Source organism: Canis lupus, chromosome 31, assembly GCF_003254725.2.
Source record: "Canis lupus dingo isolate Sandy chromosome 31, ASM325472v2, whole genome shotgun sequence".
Classification (NCBI taxonomy): domain Eukaryota; kingdom Metazoa; phylum Chordata; class Mammalia; order Carnivora; family Canidae; genus Canis; species Canis lupus.
Window position 1 is genome coordinate 25011560 of NC_064273.1, and position 21808 is coordinate 25033367.

The window sequence follows — 21808 nt, forward strand, 5'->3', positions numbered from 1 at the left end:
CAAAACTAGACAGATGCATGGATAACCAACCTCTGACAGGTAGTAAGAAATAATATAAACTCACACCTATCATACTTTAAAGTAAATATACTTTTGAATGAAATTTTCTTGGAAACTAAAAAATAACAAGTAGAAATCTACTCAGATTACATTTTAAACCCTTGGTATATGGTATGAATTAGATTTCTTGACATTTCACTGTGTTTTTTATTTTCACACAGTTTTATGACTTTCCTGACTTTCAGCATTAATTGAAATATTTGGAAATGGCTTTCCTCAAATAGAGATGATTTGTTTAAGTTCAGAACCAGAGAGAATGAAGTTATGAGAGCAATAAAAGTCGAGTGAAACATCATTAGAAAATATTTGGGATGAGAGACAATACTTGCTGAAGTCTCTTTAGTGCCTTTTATGGCAGACATGACAGCCAATCCTGATCCAGACTTTGCTCACGCTCTGTAGAAAAGAGAAAGTCTGATCATCACATTAAAAAAGAAATGAAACAAAATGGTTTCCAATTGAGCACAGTGACAAGCTTCTGCTAACAAGAGAGAGCACAACATTTGATACAGAAGTTAGCTACCTGGTCCAATGCCACATGCTAAGGACAGATGCACTAAGCAGTCATCACTACCACCAATTTGTATATGACAATATTTGTCTCAGCTGACAAGTATTTTTAAACTTCTTGAAAAACAAGCAGAGTCTGGTTGGGGCTGACTGTCATGTACCCAAGGTAGTGGTAATTAGCAGACACTGCATCCCACAGTTTGCTGTGGATGATGGTAAACTCCAAACAGAATATGAAAGAAAGTTTGGGGAGGTGGGTACACTCATATGACACAAGGCAGTCATGGACGTATATACCTGCATGGATTTGCTGTATACTCTGCGAAACCCACGTCTATATCTTTCTATTTTAATGGTGCAGAGAAGCAAGCTATAGGGAAGGTGTGTGTTGAGGGGACAAGTTGATCTCCTTATTCTTTGATAGGAGTTGCTCACAAGATAAATGCTCTCAAAATTAAATGCACTGGTAAAGCACTACCTGGATTCTAGTGGGTTTTCCTGCACGACTTATAGTTCTATGCTACACTCTAAACTTATGGAGTTATTTCTAGTAAACTTGGTGCTATGTCTATACCTATTTAGCAATGACTGCATAAACTGCTGAACTGCCTAATGAACTGCCACTTTTCTCAAATATTTGGTATTTTTATTTCTCCCTCTCATTTATAGACACAGAATATAAACATTTCAAGTAGTATGATAAAAACTCCCTCATGAGAAGCTTTGGGTTCACCCCCAAGTAACAAACATGTTTAATATATATATCTTCATTGAATTTTACTTTGCCAATCTATTCTGCATCTTATTGTCAAATGAACAGATTATTCTAAATATGACAGCATCTGTGACTTATGGTTTTCTTAAATTAATGCATTTAATCTTGGGAAGTCTCTTCTAGACCATACGCCTAGAATCAAATCTGAGGAAAGTCCACAAAATACCTGGATCTCTTCCAAAGGTTAAAACAACTCCATCTTCCCTCTCCAACAAAATAACCCCCTCCCATCATAGGAAAGATATAAAATACATTACATTTCTATGGTTTGAATTTTATTTCCTCAACCTTTACAGTTTACTGTTGCTATGGCTACCAATTGAGGGATATTGTAAAAAATTACAAGCTAGGATGGGTCCCATTAGGGTCTGTCAGGGTGGTAATTAGGTGGCAATTTTAGGTACTGTCAGCTATTGGAAAAATGTAAGCTGACTTAGTTTTCAAAGAACGCAAATTCCACTCCTTTCAAACCCCTGACTTGCAGAGTTATGGCTGACAAGGAAAAGTCTGATACTTAATCTATGCAAATTTGTAAACAATTTCTAAGTTCTTTTAACCATTACTTTCTTCTAGGAAAATTTGTATTGCTTGATAGAAGTCCTATTTTAGAAATATAGGAAAGAGGTTTCATTCAGGTCACATTTTTATCTTTGCTATTTTTAGAACTGACTACGAAATCAGGTTCTATTGTTTAATTCCTGAGATGGTTTTTCAGTCTATCCTCTAGCTTTATGGTGGAGTTTACCAGCAACAAAGCTTGTCAGCAGACTGTGGGATGCACGTGACAAAGATGGGCAACCGATGTACCTTGCTGCATGAGAGCTCCAACTCCAAACCAGAAACTGTTTAGTAAAGTAAAATTGTTTTCCACCACGTCTGAGTCAGGGTTGCATGGGTGGGGGTTATACCACTCGTAGGGTGTAAACCTGCAGTAGTTAACAAAAACAGTCTGTAAACATCAGATAAATACACGTAGCACCAGCAAAACCTGCTGAACAACACAGAAAACCCAACAATTAATGGTGAAAGCATCAAACCCAAACAGTAAAGGCCATATTCAACTTACACCTTTGGTGGGCAAGGTTCAAAGGAGACATGAGACATTATATTTACCAGACTTCTTATTTCTAGGCAAAGTGCTTTGGCCGGCTGGAATTGTACTTCTCTGACCTATGTGTACTGAATTCTTCTGAACTTATTTCAGTAGGCTCCAAGCCCGACTCAGCCAACCAGGTATCCTGAAGACTTGAAGTTTAAACTTAGAAGTATCCTGGCCCAGAGACAGGCATCAATGTCAACTCCATAGTATGTCTCACTGGGGAGTTTTACACTCAAAATTCCCTTTGATTTGTTTTTAACTTATTTATAGAATGATGGACTATATTGTCATTTGATCAGCAGCCCTAATGAGTTAGGAAGTCGATCTTGAACAAGTTCCTTAAACTTTCTGGCCTCAATTTCCTTATTTGTAAACAAGAGGGAATCCAGATATCTCTGGGATGTGTGAAAAGAAAAATCTGGGAAACTGAACCCATTTTTGGTCCCTTCTGTGTTTCTAAACATCTATCTGATCTCTATAGCCCCAGGAGACACTCGCTCTGTGGTTATTTTGTAGGGCTATCTTGCCAAGGGGCACTTATTTCCCCAAAGAGACATTAGCAGATGCTCTGCAAAGTGATCTGGAAATGATTTAAAATGTAGTAGTTCTCAGCACCGCAAGCTTTGCCATTTGCCATTGGGTTCTTTTAATGCAAGCAGGAGCGTCAGGGTAATGTTAAAACCCCATAAAACCGATGGGAACATACGGAAGACTCTCCAGCCATAAGGTTTCAGCAGTAAACAATAGCAGGTTGCTGACACAATGGGGAGAATCGGGATTAAGGTGAATATATTATCTATAGCGAGAAGCAGGGCGCACTGAATCATGCACAAAGAACTGGGCAGACAGCTCCTCTTAATGAAAAAGCATTGTCTAACCCTCCCCCCCCAGACACCTTCTGGAAAGTGTACAGTGTCTCCTCATCAAGTCTTAGGGGTACCGGGATAATAGCCTCATAGTTTCCCCCACAGTAATGGTATCTAACTCATTACTGCGCCTCCTCCACAGCTGCAGGGCACATGGTGCAGCTTCCTGTGAAGCTTATGAATATAGCTGTAATCGACAATGCCATGCCAATATTTTAATTACCGTTTCAACAATATAATTAAATTTTGAATTTATACACTCTTCTAACCATAGTGGTTTGCTGAGCTGAAGAAACGAATACCAATATTAATGAACCCACTAATTGAAACAGTACGCACAGTAAAGATGCCGTTACTTAAACAATATCGTTGTCACTTGTACAATAATCCTGAAATATTAACTGCAATAAGTTAGGAGGCTCTTGCACTCAAAAGAAGGAGTTTTTCTCAACGGACTGTAAAACCGGGCAACCACTAACCCCCCCTGATGTGCAGGTATTTCTTTCTCATCTCTCCTCTGATCGGTGAGCTCCGCACTTGCCTCTCTGAAATGCTGCTTGTGGTCTTGTGTCAGTGTTTCATACTTTGCAGTTCTAAGTGAACAATTAATCTAATTTTCTAAGGCAAAAAGGAAACCCGTCTAAACAGCAACGTGATTCTTACTGCTTTGCAAAGATATTTTAGGTTCTTTCTTTCCAGGATTCTGAGTGATTTGGCGTTGGACTGAAAAATATTAAGGGTCAGTATGATGCTGTGCTGTAAGACACTGGTTTTCATAATGCAATAGACCTACCTGTTGACTGGATGTAGCTATTTCAGCTCGAATTGCCCAATGCCTGTTTAAAGATGGTCAGTGTGACAGCAGAGTCAGCATCGGGAAGGCTGGGGGAGAATTAATATATGACCTACACCGATGATGTTCTGAAGCTGCTATTCCCAATTGATACTGAACTTTAGTAAAATGATGGAGAAAGGGACAAATGTGCTTAGAATCTGTGTTAAAATTTGCATATAATAGAGTAGCATTATATTGAAATGTAAAGATTCATTTTGGGTTTATGTTTATCTATGCCAAGCTTTTACTTGAATGGAGATATAAAACAATCCTCAGACTGAAGATCTCTAATTAAGGGATTCTCTTTATGACCAAGAATGGATATTGGGCTGCCTCAAGGAGAGGGAGATCCGTTCATCTTTTAAAGGACAGCACTCTGTTGGAATTTGCGATATAGCTGTTGGGTTTGTATTATTGCTTTAGAGTTACAGTCAAAGGTTTTCTTGATTTTTTTTTTTTTTTTTTGCCAAATGCTGACTTAAAAATATTCATTTTTAACAAGACAAACATAAATCATATAATGTAAGCAGGTGTGATATCTAGATATTTTTTATTTAATTGTGCATTCATGATGGACATAATTCTTGGAAGTTATTTTTTTTTTTTTTAATTCTTGGAAGTTAAATGTTTTTCAAAAAGTAATTTAAAAAATGTTAACCACAGAACAAAAACCCTGACATGCACATTTGTAGCATTGTAACTAAACAAGTCACAGTAACTTAAATGTTTATATAGTTTTCCTTAGTTTGTCTAACTGTATGAATTCAATTCAGTTTAGCAAATGATTTTTAAACATCTATCTAGTGAAAACATTAGGCTAAATGCAGTGATGGGCTTTATTTTTTTTTTCCCTTTAAAAGAACATAAAAGGATACACTGCAAAACAAATTCAAAAGCTTCTCTAGAGCTAACAATGAGATTAACTTTTTTATTACTGCTTCACTAACTCTGAAGGCAAACCACTAATGTGGCAACAGAAAGCCGCTTCACATCTTTGCTTCTTGGTACAAAGTGACCAAGTGCATGGTCTGAACTATGATGGTGGGAAGTAAAAGTGAATTGGCACATTTATTCAACAAGGATTTTGTCTTTGGGAACCACCTCCAAAATATATTTAGGGGTTTTATAAAGTAGAAGTAGAAATGGATTCAAGGGTATAGAGATGAATGTAGTTGAACGTATGATTCCCATGACGATGCACCTGTATACTGCAGGGAGTTGTTTTCCACATTCCAGCACCTTGCTGTTTGCAAGTGTGTACTTGATGCACAGCAATTCCACTTTCCTGAGACTCAGAATGAGAGGAAAGGCAATGAGAAGGAGGCGGCAAGGAGAAAAAGCTAAATAAAGAGCTTGTTTATAAATGGTCCTGTTGGTGAGTAGGAATTTTGAGTGGATAGTATTGATTGGGGGGGGGGGGGCTGCTTTCTTAATAGAATGAGTAGAAATAGAATGAATAGAAATAGAATGAAGTCAGAAAATACAGAGCTCTGGGTCACTAAGAACTGAGAAAAACAGTCAAAATAAGGAGGGAAAAAAGCCTGAATGTCACACTATTCTGATATAGCCTGATGACAAAAAGAAAGGCAGTTTAAAGGCACAATTAGGGTCAAGTGTATAGGGGTACTTTCACCCTGTATGTTTGTGAGAACTTTTGGATGCTGCTGACATGTTTTGTCTCCCATTGGCTGTGATCAAATCAGTAGGATAAATAACCTATTTGGTCATCAACATTATCTTATTCTACTCATCAGCATCACTGCCTAGACAGACCAACAGACCCAGGGATATGGAAATTCACTTCCCTCTGCTGCTTAGATTGCTCTGCTGTCTCCAATATCACCCAACAGATGTGTGCCCCAGAGCAGAGGAATGGAACAATTTTCTTATTCGTTGTTAGAATGACAAGTAGTCATTTATTAAATAGCCATTCTACCGAGGTATTCATTTCACTTAGTGACCAGTAATAAGAAATGCACCTCCAAAGGTGAGCAACTTATCTTTTAAAACTTGATACCCCAAGCAACATCTTCTTTAGTTTTTTAAACCATGGTCTCCATCCTGGTGCTATTGACATTTTGAGGTAACTCTTGTTAGAACTGTCTGCATACTGTAGGATGTTTAGTGGCATCCATGAACTCTACCCACTTTACATTAACAGTATTTTCCACCCTCGGTTGTGGCAACCAAAATATCCAAATGTTACCTGAAAGATAAAATCTCTCCTAGTTGAGAATCACTGATTTAGAGCACTAAAGTGTCAAAGCATAATATTACTTCACATACTGTTAATATACTATCTTCTGTGGTAGGACATATGGAAAGAGAGCCTTGGCCATTATTTGAAATAGCTTAATACTTGGCCAAACTTTGGAAAATAATCTGGGATCTGGTAATGATACACTTTATAAGGTGTGAAGTATGGAGAAAATATTTATTTCATAACGAATGTATAAATACCCACATGTGAGAGAATCCATTCATTCAGTTTGACTATATGGGTGTGCCTCATGGATCTTTGAGTCTTTTCTAGCTTGGGTTATTTTCCCAAGCTTGCTTTATAATTATGACAGGGAAAGAGTCACCTGGCATTAATCAAAACCAGAGTGGACAAGGACAGAGAGCTGGCATGAAGAAATATTTCCTATAGAAATTCCTGGAGGGAAAACAAAAATTGATCAGGGGAAAAAGTTCACTGAGTTTTGTTGAAAGATGAAAAAGATTGAAAACAAGTGGGGGACATACAAAAGCAATTATTTTTTTACATGGTCTATCTAGGGATATCAAATGTTTAAGCCAACAGAAAGATAAAATAGCTGCGTTTCAAATTCAGCATCAAAGGTATTTAGAAAATATAATCTACTGAAAGGTATAAAAAGCCTTTGAAGAATTGTGTAAAGTGGAATGGTTAAATATAGAGTTATCTCAGAAAATAAAACCTAAGCTGAATCATCAGTGGTAGTATAAATATTTCATGCCTCTAGACTCTACATGTTAGTAATCTTTCTTTTCATAGTTATTTCTAGAATGTTTTTTAACTCTCTAAAGTTTTTTAAAATAAATTTTATCAAATTTTCGAAGTATTTTTCTTTGTTCCTGAGGATTACGCAATCTTGTTTCACCCCAGTATTTATTATTTGCTACAATAGTTCCTAGCTAACTTTGTTCTGTTTTGCATAATGGAATATTCCAAGAGTCAAGTATCTGGACACCATTTTACTCTTCCTGTTGAAGCATTTTAGATTTACTAGCTGAGCTGTTGCTTTTGTTGTAATATAATTCAGGAAAAACAGGTAAACAAACATTTTATGTTGTCTGAAATACTAGGAAAATTAATATAAAAATTATCTTGTTGTCTTTTAAAAGTACCTTTATAAAAAATTAGAAGATATTCGTTTGCAGTGGCTTTTTGAGGAAGAGCTCGACAGAATGGAGCACTAGGCAAAACTAAAATAATACTTTGAAGTTCTTAACCTATGTTTACCTCTAGAGCATACATGTCAATCTGAGACTGACCTAGATCTGTTGTGAATTCAGTAGTTCTCAAACTTACCTTGCAATCACAAAGAGTACACAACTGACTCCCAAGCAGGCTAAGAGCACATACATCCAAATGTCAGGAGACAGGGGGTTGAGGAAGGAGAAGACTCCTGGATTGGTACCATTGGGCTTCCTGTAGAGAATGCTGATGCCCAGTGTCATGAAGGGCTTGGAGAAGTCAATGACCTTCTCCCGAACGTAGGTAATGGTAAGAGGAGCCACTGCCAGGTCAGCCTTCTGCAAAATCAAGTTCAAAATCATTGTCTTAGTAGTCTCGCTTCTCAGCAAATGTCTGGACTATATTTCTGGTCCTTCTGATCTATATTTCTCAATTCCAAATGTTTCTCATGCAAGAAGCTTCTGTGATAATTGGCTCTAGTATGAAAACAGTTGACTTCCACAGTTATGCTTGTGAGATAGTATTTATTAGCAAAGAGAAACCAGAAAGTATGAAAACACACACACACACAGACAGATGTATATATATTCTGGCACTGAATGAAGGAAGAAATTAGAGGAAGATGTCTTTAAAAAGGGCACGTGAGCAGAACAAGGAAGGAACCATTTGGTCATAAAATCAGCTGAGAAGATGCGGCTTTTGCTCTGAGCTGCAAACTGTAGAAGTGTTTATCGAATTAAAGAATTATTCAGGTTTATTCTTCAGCTTGATGGATGGACCCATAAATTTTTGTCCTCAATTTGTGTCCTTACTTGCCCTTCTATGTAAGCAAACTCCATTTCCTTGTTGTTTTCTCAGACTTTTTAGGCCATTATTAGAATTCATAAAAAAGGTAACATTTCTTCTGACATTGACTCAATCATTTTTTTCTCTTTTACTTCTTGCTAAGCATTTTGTCAGACACTTAAAACCCATATATGAGATATATTTTTGCTTACGTGATCTATAAGTTCTTTGACCATTCCATTCCACTCTCCTTTGTCATTCTGGGCTCCGTATTTGCCATCGGGGACGAGTTTGACATCATAAATGAACCCCAAGATGTTTGACAATTCCTTCAACAGATCCAGGCAATACCCTTCAAATCTGTCATTTCCATATAAGGGCTTATCAGATTTCCTATACATAACATAGGGCTCTTCCTACAGGAAACAAACCAAATACAAAAACCCTGTTATAATGGAAGGTAGAATTTACTTATATAAGCTCCATCCAAAGTCAGAAGGTGCAAAATATTTGAAAATGATTATTAAGATTTCAGAGAAAGGAAGTTAGTTCCTCACCTTCCTGCCTTCCCTAAACTCATTTTCCCTATGCCCTCTACCAATACAGAACATTTCCTGTATTAATTTCTCTCCCTCTTCAGTGTTTTGATAAGAATGTTTTCCTCTGCTGCTAAGGGCAAGGCTGTGAGTGACTAGTATGACAGAGACACAGTCACATTTGAACTTGAGGTCCAGCAATAAAGGACCAGAAATCTGGTTTTCATCTGTCTCTACACCCAGACTTTCTTTGCATGACCTGCCACCCTCCCTCTTGGCTTTTACATAAGGGCTTTGTCTACTAAGAAAAAGGAAATTTAAATCAGCAAATATACCCTCTTGCTTTTCAAACTTCCTGTCTACTAAATATTCTCATTTCCTCATCTCACGGTTAAATTTCATCTCAGTTTCACTATTCACTTTTATCTAGATATTTTGGTTGGTTTCCTTCAGGGTATCTTATTCAAAGACTATTTCTATGTCTTCTTATATTACAAGTTCCATTTTCTTATTTGAACTCACCTCACATTTCATATTTGGTAATTCTTTGCTTATACTTTTACATAATAAATCCCTATTCTATGAATAATGGACATTTCCTTACAACCATGTATCTTTAACCTTATTCTCATTTGGCTAAATGAAAATTTATTTTATTTTATAACATTATAATAGTTACTGCATTACTGATATGTTCTTTTACTTCTCATTATACATTTTCTTCAGACATTTAAGACCCATTTAGGTTTACCCTCAAACAAACTAATAGAAATAGAAAACTCTACCTTTCTATGAGATAGTTGCTGAGGAAGTAGTCACCAGAAAAACAAAACCATTTTTATTATGGATGAACAATTCTCAAAAGTTAATGGACTGAATCAAATAAAGCAGGAATGTCTGAAAGTGAAGATTTTAGAGGTGGCCTCTCCTGTTCTTGATTCCTTGGGTTAGGATTGGAAAAGGGAAAGAATGCACAATCTGGGGATATACCATGTCTGGATAGGGATATTATCAGGGCTCTAATAGGAAGGAGGAAGTACCCTTAACTGGCCTTTTGAAAAACTTCTTAGTAAAGGCGTTATTTATAAAGGAGTGATCAGGGCAAAGGGAGCCAATAGGAATGAAGGTGGGAGGAACGGTGGGGTATAAACATCCAGGGACCAACATAATCAGGAAACTTATAGCACTTAGGGCTAAATCAGGTAGGAGGAAAGAGTGCTCCTGGAGTCCAGGACAGCAGAACTCTGGAAGCAAGATCATGGACAGAATAGGAGCTGTGGTTATGAAGGACAGAGGTTCTGAGAAAACCATTGGAGGCAGGGGAAGTAATGTTCTTATTTCTCTTTTTCTACTTCTTTAGTCCCTTGCCAGAATCTCTCCTCAGTTGAAACCAACCAGCAGCCAGTTGAAACCAACCAGCAGCCAGAGAGCAAGGGAGACTAGCTGAGTGGGGCCAGAGAGTGGGAGCAAGACAGAGCTGAGAATGGATTGAAGGTGGGAGATATTCAGAACATTGATGGAAGCTTCTAATTCAACGCAATTATGGACATATACAAACATAAATTTTTCGTGTCCTAATTAAAAATAAACATTTGCAGACAAAGTTGTTGGCATGAAAAAGATGCTGAAGAATTCTTCAAACTCTAGGGTGGGAATCTGGATAAGATACCCTGAGTTCCACATAGTCAACTTACCAAAATGGTGGTGACGATGAGCGTTCGGTTGGCTAGTGAATCAGTGATATTGTTGGACCTGTCTTTGTTGCCATCAGTCATGTTAAGCCCACTGTTGGAGTTCCAAATCCCAATCTATACAGAACACAATACATCAGAGGCTGCTGGTTGTCAGTGACCCCATTTACATTAAGGAGTAGCCCCTTCTATACCAGGAATGGACATAAAAGCTTAGAGTCTGGGGAGAAGACACCAGGGAATCACACTGAAGCTACTCACTGTGGGAAAATGAACAATGAAGGAATGAGTGTGCCCACGGGACAGGGAAAATTAGTGTCATTTGAGATACAGTAGGGAGAGGTCTTTTTCTTTGTTAATTTATTAAACTCACTATTCTTTTTTAAATTAAGAATTCTTAAATGCAGATTTTTCTTCCAATATGTGTTTGTTGAGCACCTATGCTATGCCATACCTTGCTTGAGGCCTTGGATGACATAACAATGAATAAAAGAGAAAATTTTCTTCTCTAGTGGAGCTTACATTCTAGTGATACAAAACTTATGTTGCCAAAGTGGTACCATTGGTGTTTCTAAAATTGATAAGGAATGGGACGAAAGGAGCAAGGTGGATGATGGAGAGATGGGGCATATATAAGGGAAAAAATAAATGGAAGAAAAAAAGTGTGAATAAATAGTAGACTAAGTTCTGATCCTGTCTTCATTGAGGAGCCAGTGCTGGGCAGGCGTGCCTGCCATGAACTGTAGTAGCACTGCTCAGACCTCTGTTATGGGCTTATCCTCTGTTAATCTTCTGTTTACTTGTTATGTCTGTGCACTTGACTATGAACTCCTTTAGTGAGGGTATTCTTTTTTATTGTTTATTGATCTATCACAGAACCACTCATGGTGATTAGTAGTCAGTGAAACCCAACGATATTTTAAAAAGTAATGATTTACGGTTTTCTCCAGTGGCCAAGTCACTCCTGGGTTAGATGGCCCTAAAGAAGTACATTGATTTGTTTAGCTTTTGGAGGAACTCAGGAGAAAAGCCTCAGGGAAATGAACTATTTATCTGAAGCCTTCTATAGGCATTTATTGCCAGCCTGGTGAGACAAACGGAATGCAGACATATTTCAGAGCCAGGCAAAGCCAACAACTATGTGACCTTGGGCAAGCTGGTAACCTTTCTGAGCTTTGGTTCTCTAACCATAAAGTACATCATCTGGATATTGAGAAGACCAAATGAGAAGATCCACATGAAAGTGTTGGTAATTGTTAAAAGCTACACATTGATAATAAAGGGCATTCAAATAACTGGCCCAGTAACTTCTTCAAGCTTGCCCTGTTGTGAAGGATTTTGGATTGTGAGGGAGTTATTTATTTATTTATTTATTTATTATTTATTTATTTAAATTTAGAGGCAGATGAAGTATAGGATCCATGAAGGACAGGGACAGTTGAGGAACACTAACACTTGGACAGACTCTGGGATGGATGAAGTAGACCTATACTTGATCCCTGACCACATTTTCCCAATGGGAGGAATGGGAAGAACACATTGCCCGCCTGGGCAGAAAGTCTTGCAGACAGACTTTTGTCCAGATCCTAGCTTTGCAATGTCTCAGCAATGTGATCTTGGGTAAGTTCATTAACCCTGCTGTGCCTCAATTCCTCATCAGAAAAATGGAGATAGGAGGGCTTTTTTGATGATTAAATAACACCAGTGGGAATGTTAGACCTCTTTCCTTTTCTGTTTCTTTACTTAGATTTATTGCTTAAATACAGCAGCTGGAAATTCATTTAGCTTGACAAATACTCTTTTAAGACATGTAAATTTTTTGAGGAAGTTTCAAGGACTATCACACATTCACACATCAGTGCGAACTATTTCAATGTCACTCTTTCCTTTCTATACTTAGTAAGAGTTAGTTGGCCAATGAAATAAGGAGACAGATCTAGGTAAATGGGGGCTTTGGAAGTATTTTGAGCCTGACTGTAATGAGGTTACTAGATGTAGGCTTGGGTTGTAGGACAAAAGCTCTAAGAACCATTCAGTCTTTCTACTGTCAAGGGTGATGCCTGTCATAGAACACACACAATGCACATAACATCTTTATGTTGAAGAATCTTCAGATTTCCTTGGTTGTCTTTAAACCCAGGAGAGGACAACTTTTTCTCCTCTCTCTTCTCAACCTGTACCTCTTTTTCCACTTTTTTGAGGCAAATACCCTTGTTTCTAGGAAATATAACTCAGGCTAAACACACTTGGAGTCTATTGGTTTTCATCCAAAGCTATGCTTTAGGTTGTAAGCAATTGACTTCGAACTCAATGAAGGCTGTAAGTTGGGCTCTGGCTATACTTCTAATTAAAACTTGACTTAGGCACTGGGGAGAATGGAACCTAACTTTTAATTAAGTAGAAAAGTGGAGAAAATAACTGTGTTTATAGCTAATTTGTTAAGTAATGGAAGGTGTTTTCTTTAACTAATTTCTATTAATGTCAAGGGTGTATTTAAAGGAACTCTACTAATATTTGAAAATGGCAGTGTTGTACAGCCTCACAATATCATTCTCTTTTAACATACAAACTTGAAACTGTAGACAAATGCACTCCACAGCTCAATGTCTGGCTTTTATTTCTTTTGCCAGCCCTGCCAAAAGTAAGGAGGTCAGATACCATTGCTGCAGCATTTCCGGTCAACTGAGTCCTAGAGTCCCATTTAATGTGAACTTTCTTTCATAAGAGGAGAAAATGGAGAATATTTTTTCCTACTATTTGTGTAATAGAGCTCCCTTCAAATCTGGACTAAAAGAGTATCAAACTACAGTCTTGACTGTAGTCAAGGTTATTCCCACGTTATTCCTAGGAAGTGGACAGTATACATATGCAGTTTGAATGACCACAGCCTTCGGTTTCAAATTGTTTAATTAGCAAAACAGAATTCGTGTGTGTGTGTGTGTGTGTGTGTGTGTGTGCATGTTTTGAAGCTAGTCAACTTGCTTTACCTGTTATTCAAATAGACACATCAGCTTTTCAGAAGAAGCAAGATCTTATGAGTCATGTGCGTTGGGGGACGAGGGATACAGTTTTCCAGATGCCTAGACATCTAGCATTTCAGTCTTGTTCTCTGACCTTGGAGGAGTGCCTCCAGGAAGCAGAGCCTCAATTTTCAAACCATAGAGCAAAAGCAGACAGCAGTAATTTACCAGTGAGAAGTAGCAGAGGGTGGATCAATTATTCGTGGGGAGGAACACTCAAGAGCTAAATTGTCTGGTCCTGCCTTCTTTCACTTTGTAAACGGGCATGTGGGAGCAGCCATTTATTATCTAGGACAACTAAGGGAAGCCTCTGAAAATGAGTGGCCAAATGACAGTAAGCAAACTTTTTAAAAAAAAAAGCGACACAAGAGGGTGTTCAGAGGGTGACTAGTATCCATTTTCCAAACCTACCGAGTGATTCACATAAAGTCAAAATCCAACATTGCTGAGTGAAATATCAAGTATTTAGGAAAGAAAATAAGACTCGTCTGTTTTTTGTATCATGAGACTTATGAACACATATTCACAGACTTTGCAAAGATCGCTACATCCTCTTTTGGAAAAAAATTCTGGTGGACTCTTCCACCCTCAATACGGTCAGCATGCAAAGAGCTTTCCGAATTTGAATGTGAGTCTTGTTGGAAAGGGACAGTAGGTCTTACGTGCTAGAGCTCAGGTTACTGTAAATTGTTGATAAGAAGTCATAACACAAAACAGCACATCACAGTATATGCAACTTACAGTGTGGGCAATGATAGGTCTGCAGGAAGGAAGAGGCACAAAGGCATGGAGCTGTATCCCAAGGAAGTGTGTGCGGGTAATTATTGCAGTTTAGTGACAAATAGAGGACATTCCCCTCCCCTGCATGTGATTTCAGAGCTTGGATTCCATTCCCTAGGATATTTGGTTTGAATTAATTCAACATTGCATAAAGTGCCTGGAGTCTCAAGCTGGATTAGTGGAATAAGCTTCTTTCTGGGCACCAGTTAGGTTCATCTATTTATTAGCAGTGAGGAAATGAGATTGCCTTCTTTCTCTCTGCCTTTGGTAGCCTGATTCATTGAAGATTAAATCAAGGTTATTAAACCTATGTATTTTAAACTTAAAAGGACATTTTTGAAATCATCGACTGAGTACTACCAAGAGAGAGACAAGCTTTTGGACCACAGGAACGACTGTTTACACTCTCCATGACTTACGTGATAATTTGCAAGATAAAAGTGAACCTGACAAAACCGCTCAAGTCAAACAACCTGAAATTATTCAAGGTGCATCTGTCAATCAGATATTTTAGCAATTAGGTTGAGAGAGTGAGAGAGAGAGAAAATGAAAGACAATGTTTGCGTATCACTGGGACGTTTTCCTGAACCAAATGTTTTTAATGCCTAACATTTGCTTATACAATAAATCTGTGCACATTCATTGACAACATGATACTGTACAATAAGCTATGAAATAGGAGGTGTTAGAATTTACAAGATCATCTCATTTCCCTTCCAACATCTCTAATGTTTTTGTCCTCTGGAAACTGGTTCTGAAACGAATTGCCAGACAATATGCACTGACAAAGATCCTACGCAAAACAAAGCTAGCTCCTAAGAGAATGGAATTTCTGAAAATGGCTCCTGTTTTATGGTGGTGACATTGAGGGAGATGTCTTATCCTGGCCTTTTGAGCCTTAGCCTATCTGACTAGTGTGATGGATCAAATCTACTGCTGTTTTCATGCCCCGTAGGGAAAATATTTAGTGATTTGAGAAGAAATATAAATGGACCAGTGTCTGCCTCTATTGCAGTAACCTGCTTTCAGCCCTTACTGGGATTGAGCCTGCTTGGGAGAAACAAAAATAACCGAGGGGGAAATATTTAATCCATCACTACTTAATCCATCTCAGGCTGTTTTCAATTCTTGGGTCATGTGGTTGCAAGACAACATATTCAATCACCCCGTTCTCCTTTCATATCGACTGTATCACCTCTAAACTGCAATTAGGAGATCTACAGGTCTGGCAAAACTGCAGAGGCCCAGGCCTCTTCTCTGACATTCCCCACCCCACCCCCAGGGGGCCTGCAGTTTTTGTCCGAGTACAAACCTTCTTCCACACTTTATATAAGTGTTTAGACACTTCTCCAGCAGCCTTGGTTTTCAGAGGGAAAAATAAAAATAGCACTTAATTAACATGGAGCATGGAACCCAGAAGGTATCACGGTGTGTGAGTGCTCAGCGTATGACATTCCCCACCCACCGTTTGGAACCTCACACGGTCATTCAACATGAAGCCTGAACAGAGACACAGCAAAGGGATGTACTAAGCACTTGGGTCTCACAGAAGCTACTTCCACTTGGTAGTACAGCCTGATGTTCACTTTTCCTTTCCCATACCAAAAAGAAAAAAAAAAAAAGATATAAAGATCTTTTGAATATGCACAGCTCTGCTGCAGAGTGAAAGGGTCTTCATCATTCTTTAGAAAGGCCTGTTCAAGGTATTCATAAACAGAATCAATCCTCACACGCACGCAGGCACACACACGTTATTCCTAAGCAAGAAGAAAGCACGCTACGCTTGATGACATGGTCTTTGATTATGGGCCTCCAGGCAGTAGGAACTTGAGTGGAAGTGAAAAGTGGGCTTTTTCTAACAATTTTCTCTGTGGACCCCGTGAGAGGCTGACATGAAAAGATTGGGCATCTCCTCCCGTGGCTCCTGAGAGAGATGGGCTGGCTTCCCCAATGCCTTAAGGCCCAGTCATTCCTTCCAGGAATGGAGCCCAAGTCACCTGAAGAAAGAAAAGTTATTGCAAACAATGAAGAGATAAGAAACAAATCGAGAAAACACTTTCATCTAATTTGATTTTGCCTTTGATGGAAAAACACCAATGGAGTGTGCATAATATTGCTGCGTATAAAATAGCTCTGAAGGCGGAACGATCGCTCCATCTCTTTCATCACACGTTGGAGCCAGAATGATGTTTCCTTAACAGCTTTTCTTCCCCCTTCAGTTCTATACATTAACAGGGTGGAGGGGGGAGAGAGGCATGCACAGGGGAGCAGACTTTTTTTTTTTTTTTTTAAACAGCCTTTAGAGGCTTTCAGTTCCTAAAAGTATTCTTTTCTTTGGTGGCCACAGCCAGGATGGAGGTGAGATGGGGGCCCTGTGCTTGGCCAGACACGTTAAACTAACAAACCAGCAAATCTAAGTAAAGAGAACCCAGAGAGATAGAGAGAGACAAAGAAATAGAGAGACAGGGACAGAGAGAAATACAGAGTGATGGGTAGAGAGAGCCAGGGAGAGCCAGAGAGAGACAAGTAGAGACAAGTAGAGAGAGAGAGAGAGACAGAGAACAGAGAGACAGAGAGCCAGGGAGAGACAGAGAGAGACAAAGACAGGTAGAGAGAGAGAGAGAGAAATACAGAGAGACAGAGAGCCAGGGAGAGAGAGACAAATAGAGAGAGAAGGAGAGAGAGAAGGACAGAGAAAAATTCAGAGAGACAGAGAGAGACAAAGAGAGAGAGAAAGAGAGAGACAGGAAGAGAGAGGGCATTTTCAAAAAATGGGAACCTGCTCAGATAATGTGTACCCTCAAAGCCACAAACTAATTATTTTCCTCAAACATTTCCACACCAGTGGTCACCATCTATTACATTTGGCCTAATTAATCTTTGTTTTAATTAGGCTATTTGGGGATGGGACATAGTCAGGACCTTTAAAAAAAAAATGTCTCAGTTAACAAAAGCAACAGAACAGAAATGGAAATCTTATCTCATTTTAAAAATCAACCCAACGTTTCAGTGAAGTGACTGGTTGCCAAACCCACTCTTCTATAGGAAACATACCTTCTTGTGCACTACAGTGAAAAAAAAATGTTGGATTACAGAGTTTGGATTTCAGATGATTGTTTTGGGTGTTTCAAAACCCTTTTTTTCTTTAACGTCCTAAAGGGCAAAATCTTCACAATATAAGTGTTAATTAATTCCAGCACATAACTGTGAATAATAAAATTAGTATAGTAAAATACACTGTGGAGCCAAATTCTATTATTATTATTATTATTATTATTATCATCATTATTTAAATAGTCCACATTTGCATTACTCTAAATTAGCTAACATGGAACTTAGAACTTTGAGAGATTAAGAATTGCAACTAAAATAATCCTAAAATCAGAACTCAGCTTGAAAATGCTTTTTTTTTGGTGTATTTCTTCCTAAAATCAAGGACCCAGTAAGCCCTTTCTCTTCTACTTTAGTCTATCCCTCTATCAACCTCAAGCACAAATGAAAATTCATTTCTGAGTAAACCTGGACACCATTCCATAGATAAGTCGTTGGCAAACTCTTTGTTTTCTAAGTCTGAACTCAATTTCCAAAAACCTTTGAGAGGTGGGGCTAATGACACCTCACCCATAGGGCCAGATGCCTTAATTATGCCTGCTTTATAAACCAAGCACTAGATAAATGTTAGCATTGCTATCAATGACATACAATTTCAGAATCTAGTGTGTCAGCATCTATCAGCAGAGCAGGGGGCGAGAGAGCTAGAAAACTGGAAGTAAATGGACATGCTGAGAGAATCATTTTGTCCGTCTGCTCCTTGTAGGTGCAATTAAAATGCTTGTACAGTGCTCTTTATTTTATTCTTAAATTTATTATTGAGCAGGTTACCTTTTCAGTTCCTTCCTCTTTGAGGCTAATAATGTCCAAATCAAAATCCTTCCTCAAACCATCGGTTTTATTGAAAGTGATACGCCCAGTCAGGCCATCCCAGCGAGCCTATGGACAAAAGGAACGTGGCATTACTGTTTCACACTTATCATAATCCTCGCACCATCAAAATGGTAATACCTCAAATTCATCACGGTATCCAATTATTTGGTTTCATCGTGGTGTTAGAAAGCATTGCATTGCTTCAGCAGCTCGATGGCAGGACACGTCCCCATTTTATTAGCACTCATTTATTTTGTGAGTCCAAATGTCTAAAAATCAGTCAAATCTGTGACAGTGACAGTTTAAATGGGCAGTGTGGAAGGAAAGACTGTAAAACAGTCTGCACGAGGAGTAAACAAAGTCTGGGAAGCCTAGTATTCTGTTCTCCAAGGTCAAGTCAAATCCCTTTCAAGGTATTGCCCAGGGGAAGCATCCTGTCCCCCACTTTTTTTTCACTGTGAAAAGGGTATAAATAATCCAGGGATGTATTAACGAATTTTTAGAACGTTCAGGATTTAGGTCTTCCGATGTCATTTGGCTTAGTTTCCTGTCACTGCTGTCGCAAATTATCACAAACTGGGTGACTTAAAACAACAGAAATTTATTCCAAAATCAGCAACACTGGACAAAACCAAAGTGTCAGCAGGGCCATGCTCCCTCATGGAGACTCACGGGACACTCTGTTCTTGACTCTTCATATTTCTGGTGGCTGCCAGCAGTCCTGGTCCTGTGGCTCTATCTCTCCAGTCTCTGCCTCTGTGGTCACATTGCCTTCTCTTCTCTGCAGTCTTTCTACTTGTCTCTTATACATGTGATGACACTTAGGGCTCACGTAGATAATTTAGGATAGTCGTCGTATCTCAAAACTCCTTAATTTAATTATATATGCAGGTTTTTGTTTTTGTTTTTGTTTTTGGTTTTTGCCATGAAAGATAACATTTACACATTCTAGGGATTAGGACATGGATATCTTTTTAGGGAGTCATTATTCTGCCTACCACATACATCCACATCATTTAAAAACTAAAAATCACAGCAGTCTCCCCTTCACAGAACTCACACTGGACATCTTTGGTGGTTTCATTAAATAAAAACTAGTGGCCCCGGAATTTCTTGAGCTTCGATCTCTAGGTGATTTTTGGCAATCTTGACTAATTTGAGTTGGCTTACAAATGAGGATAGAGGGGGACTCAGTCTTTTGTATCTACCTAGCTGTTTTTTTTTTTTTTTTCTCCTGACTTTACCAAAATCACTGGACATTGGTAAAATGTGAAGAAAATCCTGAAAGATATACTCTAACTGCTATGTTCACACCATGTGCACTGTTGACTCTATTTACCCATTTGGCCAAGAGTCAGAGCAAAGAGCATGAGTTTATTGCAGAGCTGGGTTTGAATTCAGGCAAGCCACTTAACCTGAACCTGGGTTGTCTCAAATCTGAGACACAAATCTGAGTGTCTGATGGGTTTCTGTGAGATTTAAGTGGCACTTCACACAATTCTTAACTCACTGAAAGCATAGAAAATGTAAACAATGATTATTTTGACAACTATCCCTTATTATACTTCCCACATTCCTCACAAACTCCAGGGTTTGACTTTTATTACCTCACCTGTGTAGTCTTTTCTGATCTCTTCGGTATTACATTTTACAAACCGACATCAGATTCATTGTCCCAAAATACAATTCTCATACTCATGCTATTTCCCCAGCATGTAAGGTACAATAACGGATTCATGCCGCCTATAAATTAGTCTACACCTTGACTTTACATTTGAGGTTGTGATGGTTAATTTTATGTGTCAACTTGACTGAGTCATGGGATATTCAGTTATCTGGCTAAATGTTATCTCTGGATATGTCTATGAGAGAGTTTCCATTTGAATCAGTAGATTGAATAAAGCAGATGTCCTCCCTAATGTGAGTGGGCATTATCTAATCCATTGAGGGCTTGACTAGAACAAAGAGGCATAGGAAGAGGAAATGTGCTCTCTCTGTCTGACTGATTGAAGCTGAGACATTGGTCTGCTATCAGGCAAGGATTTAACACCACTGGCACGGCTGGTTCTCGTCTTCTCTGTGCCAGAAACTATCTCAGAATATAGCACCTTGCAGTTTCCAGTTTAGTTGGAACCAGAACATTAATGTACTTCAATGAAGCAAAGATTAGCACATAGTGATTGAGGGAAGAAGTATGGGGAAGTAGTACTGATCCTAACTGCTCAGAAAGACAGACTCACCAAAAGACTCCTGTAGGAAAGAATGCCTAAGATCTCAAAGGATGAGAAATTGGCCGAGCAAAGATTTACAGCCTGAATAATAAAGCATGAAATACAGAAAAAGTTATGCCTGCCATGGATGGATCCATAATGCAAGGTAAGGAATGGTGAGAAATGGGCCAAGGAAAGAGGTGGGTGGAGACGACTTCTTCTTCTTCTTCTTCTTCTTCTTCTTCTTCTTCTTCTTCTTCTTCTTCTTCTTCTTCTTTTTTAAAGATTTTACTTATTTAATTGAGAGAGAGACAGAGAGGGAACATGAGCAGGGGGAGGGACAATGGGAGGAGAAGCAGGCACCCTGGTAAGCAGGGAGCCCGATGCAGGACTCGATCCCAGGACCCCGGGAGCATGACTTGAGGTGAAGGCAGACAGTTAACCAACTGAGCCACCCAGGTGGCCTGAGAAATTGCTCTTAAGGGGTCATGAATCATGTTACTTTGCTTGGACTTCGCTCAATAGACATGTGGGAATCATCAGTATGCTTTAAGCTTAGGAGTGTCATGGGCAGATCTCTAGAGAGATCATTTTAGCAGAACTAGGGGAAGATGACTCAAAGATCACAAGCAGAGGATTGACTAGCAGGTAGTTCTCACAGAACAAAATGAAGCATATTCACATACCCACATATGAACATAGGGACAGCACAGCACAATTCCTTCATCTCCCTGTCTCACCATCTTGCACACCCTTAAGTATTAATGTAAATACTTCCCTAGCAGAGTGGCCAGGTTCATGAAGAAAGTATTGCCATTAAAGTTCCTACAGAAAGAATAGTGAATGGAATCAACAAAATTATCAGGGTCCATCTTAACCCAGATGTATTTTCTGGCTACCATGCAGATGGGATGGAAATCATGTCAGAGGTAAGTTTTATCACTTGATAATGCTGGAAGTTAAATTCCTATCAGGAAATGATACATGGGCACAAGAAGCCTTCAGCTCTCATCTAAGCCATCTCTATAGCCAAACTAGATGTCAGTTAGTCAAATGCAGTATCACATAAATACTTCAGATCCTTGAACTTTGCCTCCAGAGTTTATTGCCAAGGGAGGTAATAACGCCAAACGCTAGCCCCAGCTTTGAAAAAGAAATGGCATATTTTTACAGTTGACAGTAATACCTGTTGTTGTTACACTTGCTAAAATACAGGTAATCACATTCTCTGCACTGGGACAAGAAAAAAAATCAATATTGAATGTAAGTAGAGAGAG

At 38.7% G+C, this 21808-nt stretch overlaps 1 protein-coding gene across 5 annotated transcripts in view; it reads right to left on the reverse strand.

Moving 5' to 3' along the window:
* The window catches only part of GRIK1 (glutamate ionotropic receptor kainate type subunit 1), a 361362-nt gene that overhangs the window by 36502 nt on the left and 303052 nt on the right, over window positions 1-21808 (reverse strand). For 3 of the 5 annotated variants that reach the window (XM_025449798.3, XM_025449800.3, XM_025449801.3), the window contains exons 8-13: window positions 18280-18387; window positions 15710-15754; window positions 10601-10714; window positions 8583-8786; window positions 7699-7922; window positions 2153-2271 (exon numbers count right to left, since the gene is read on the reverse strand). In XM_025449798.3, coding sequence (XP_025305583.1) covers window positions 2153-2271; window positions 7699-7922; window positions 8583-8786; window positions 10601-10714; window positions 15710-15754; window positions 18280-18387 — 814 coding nt within the window. The remainder of the gene's footprint in view (window positions 1-2152; window positions 2272-7698; window positions 7923-8582; window positions 8787-10600; window positions 10715-15709; window positions 15755-18279; window positions 18388-21808) is intronic. The other 2 variants (XM_025449799.3, XM_025449802.3) reach the window with 1 other exon arrangement.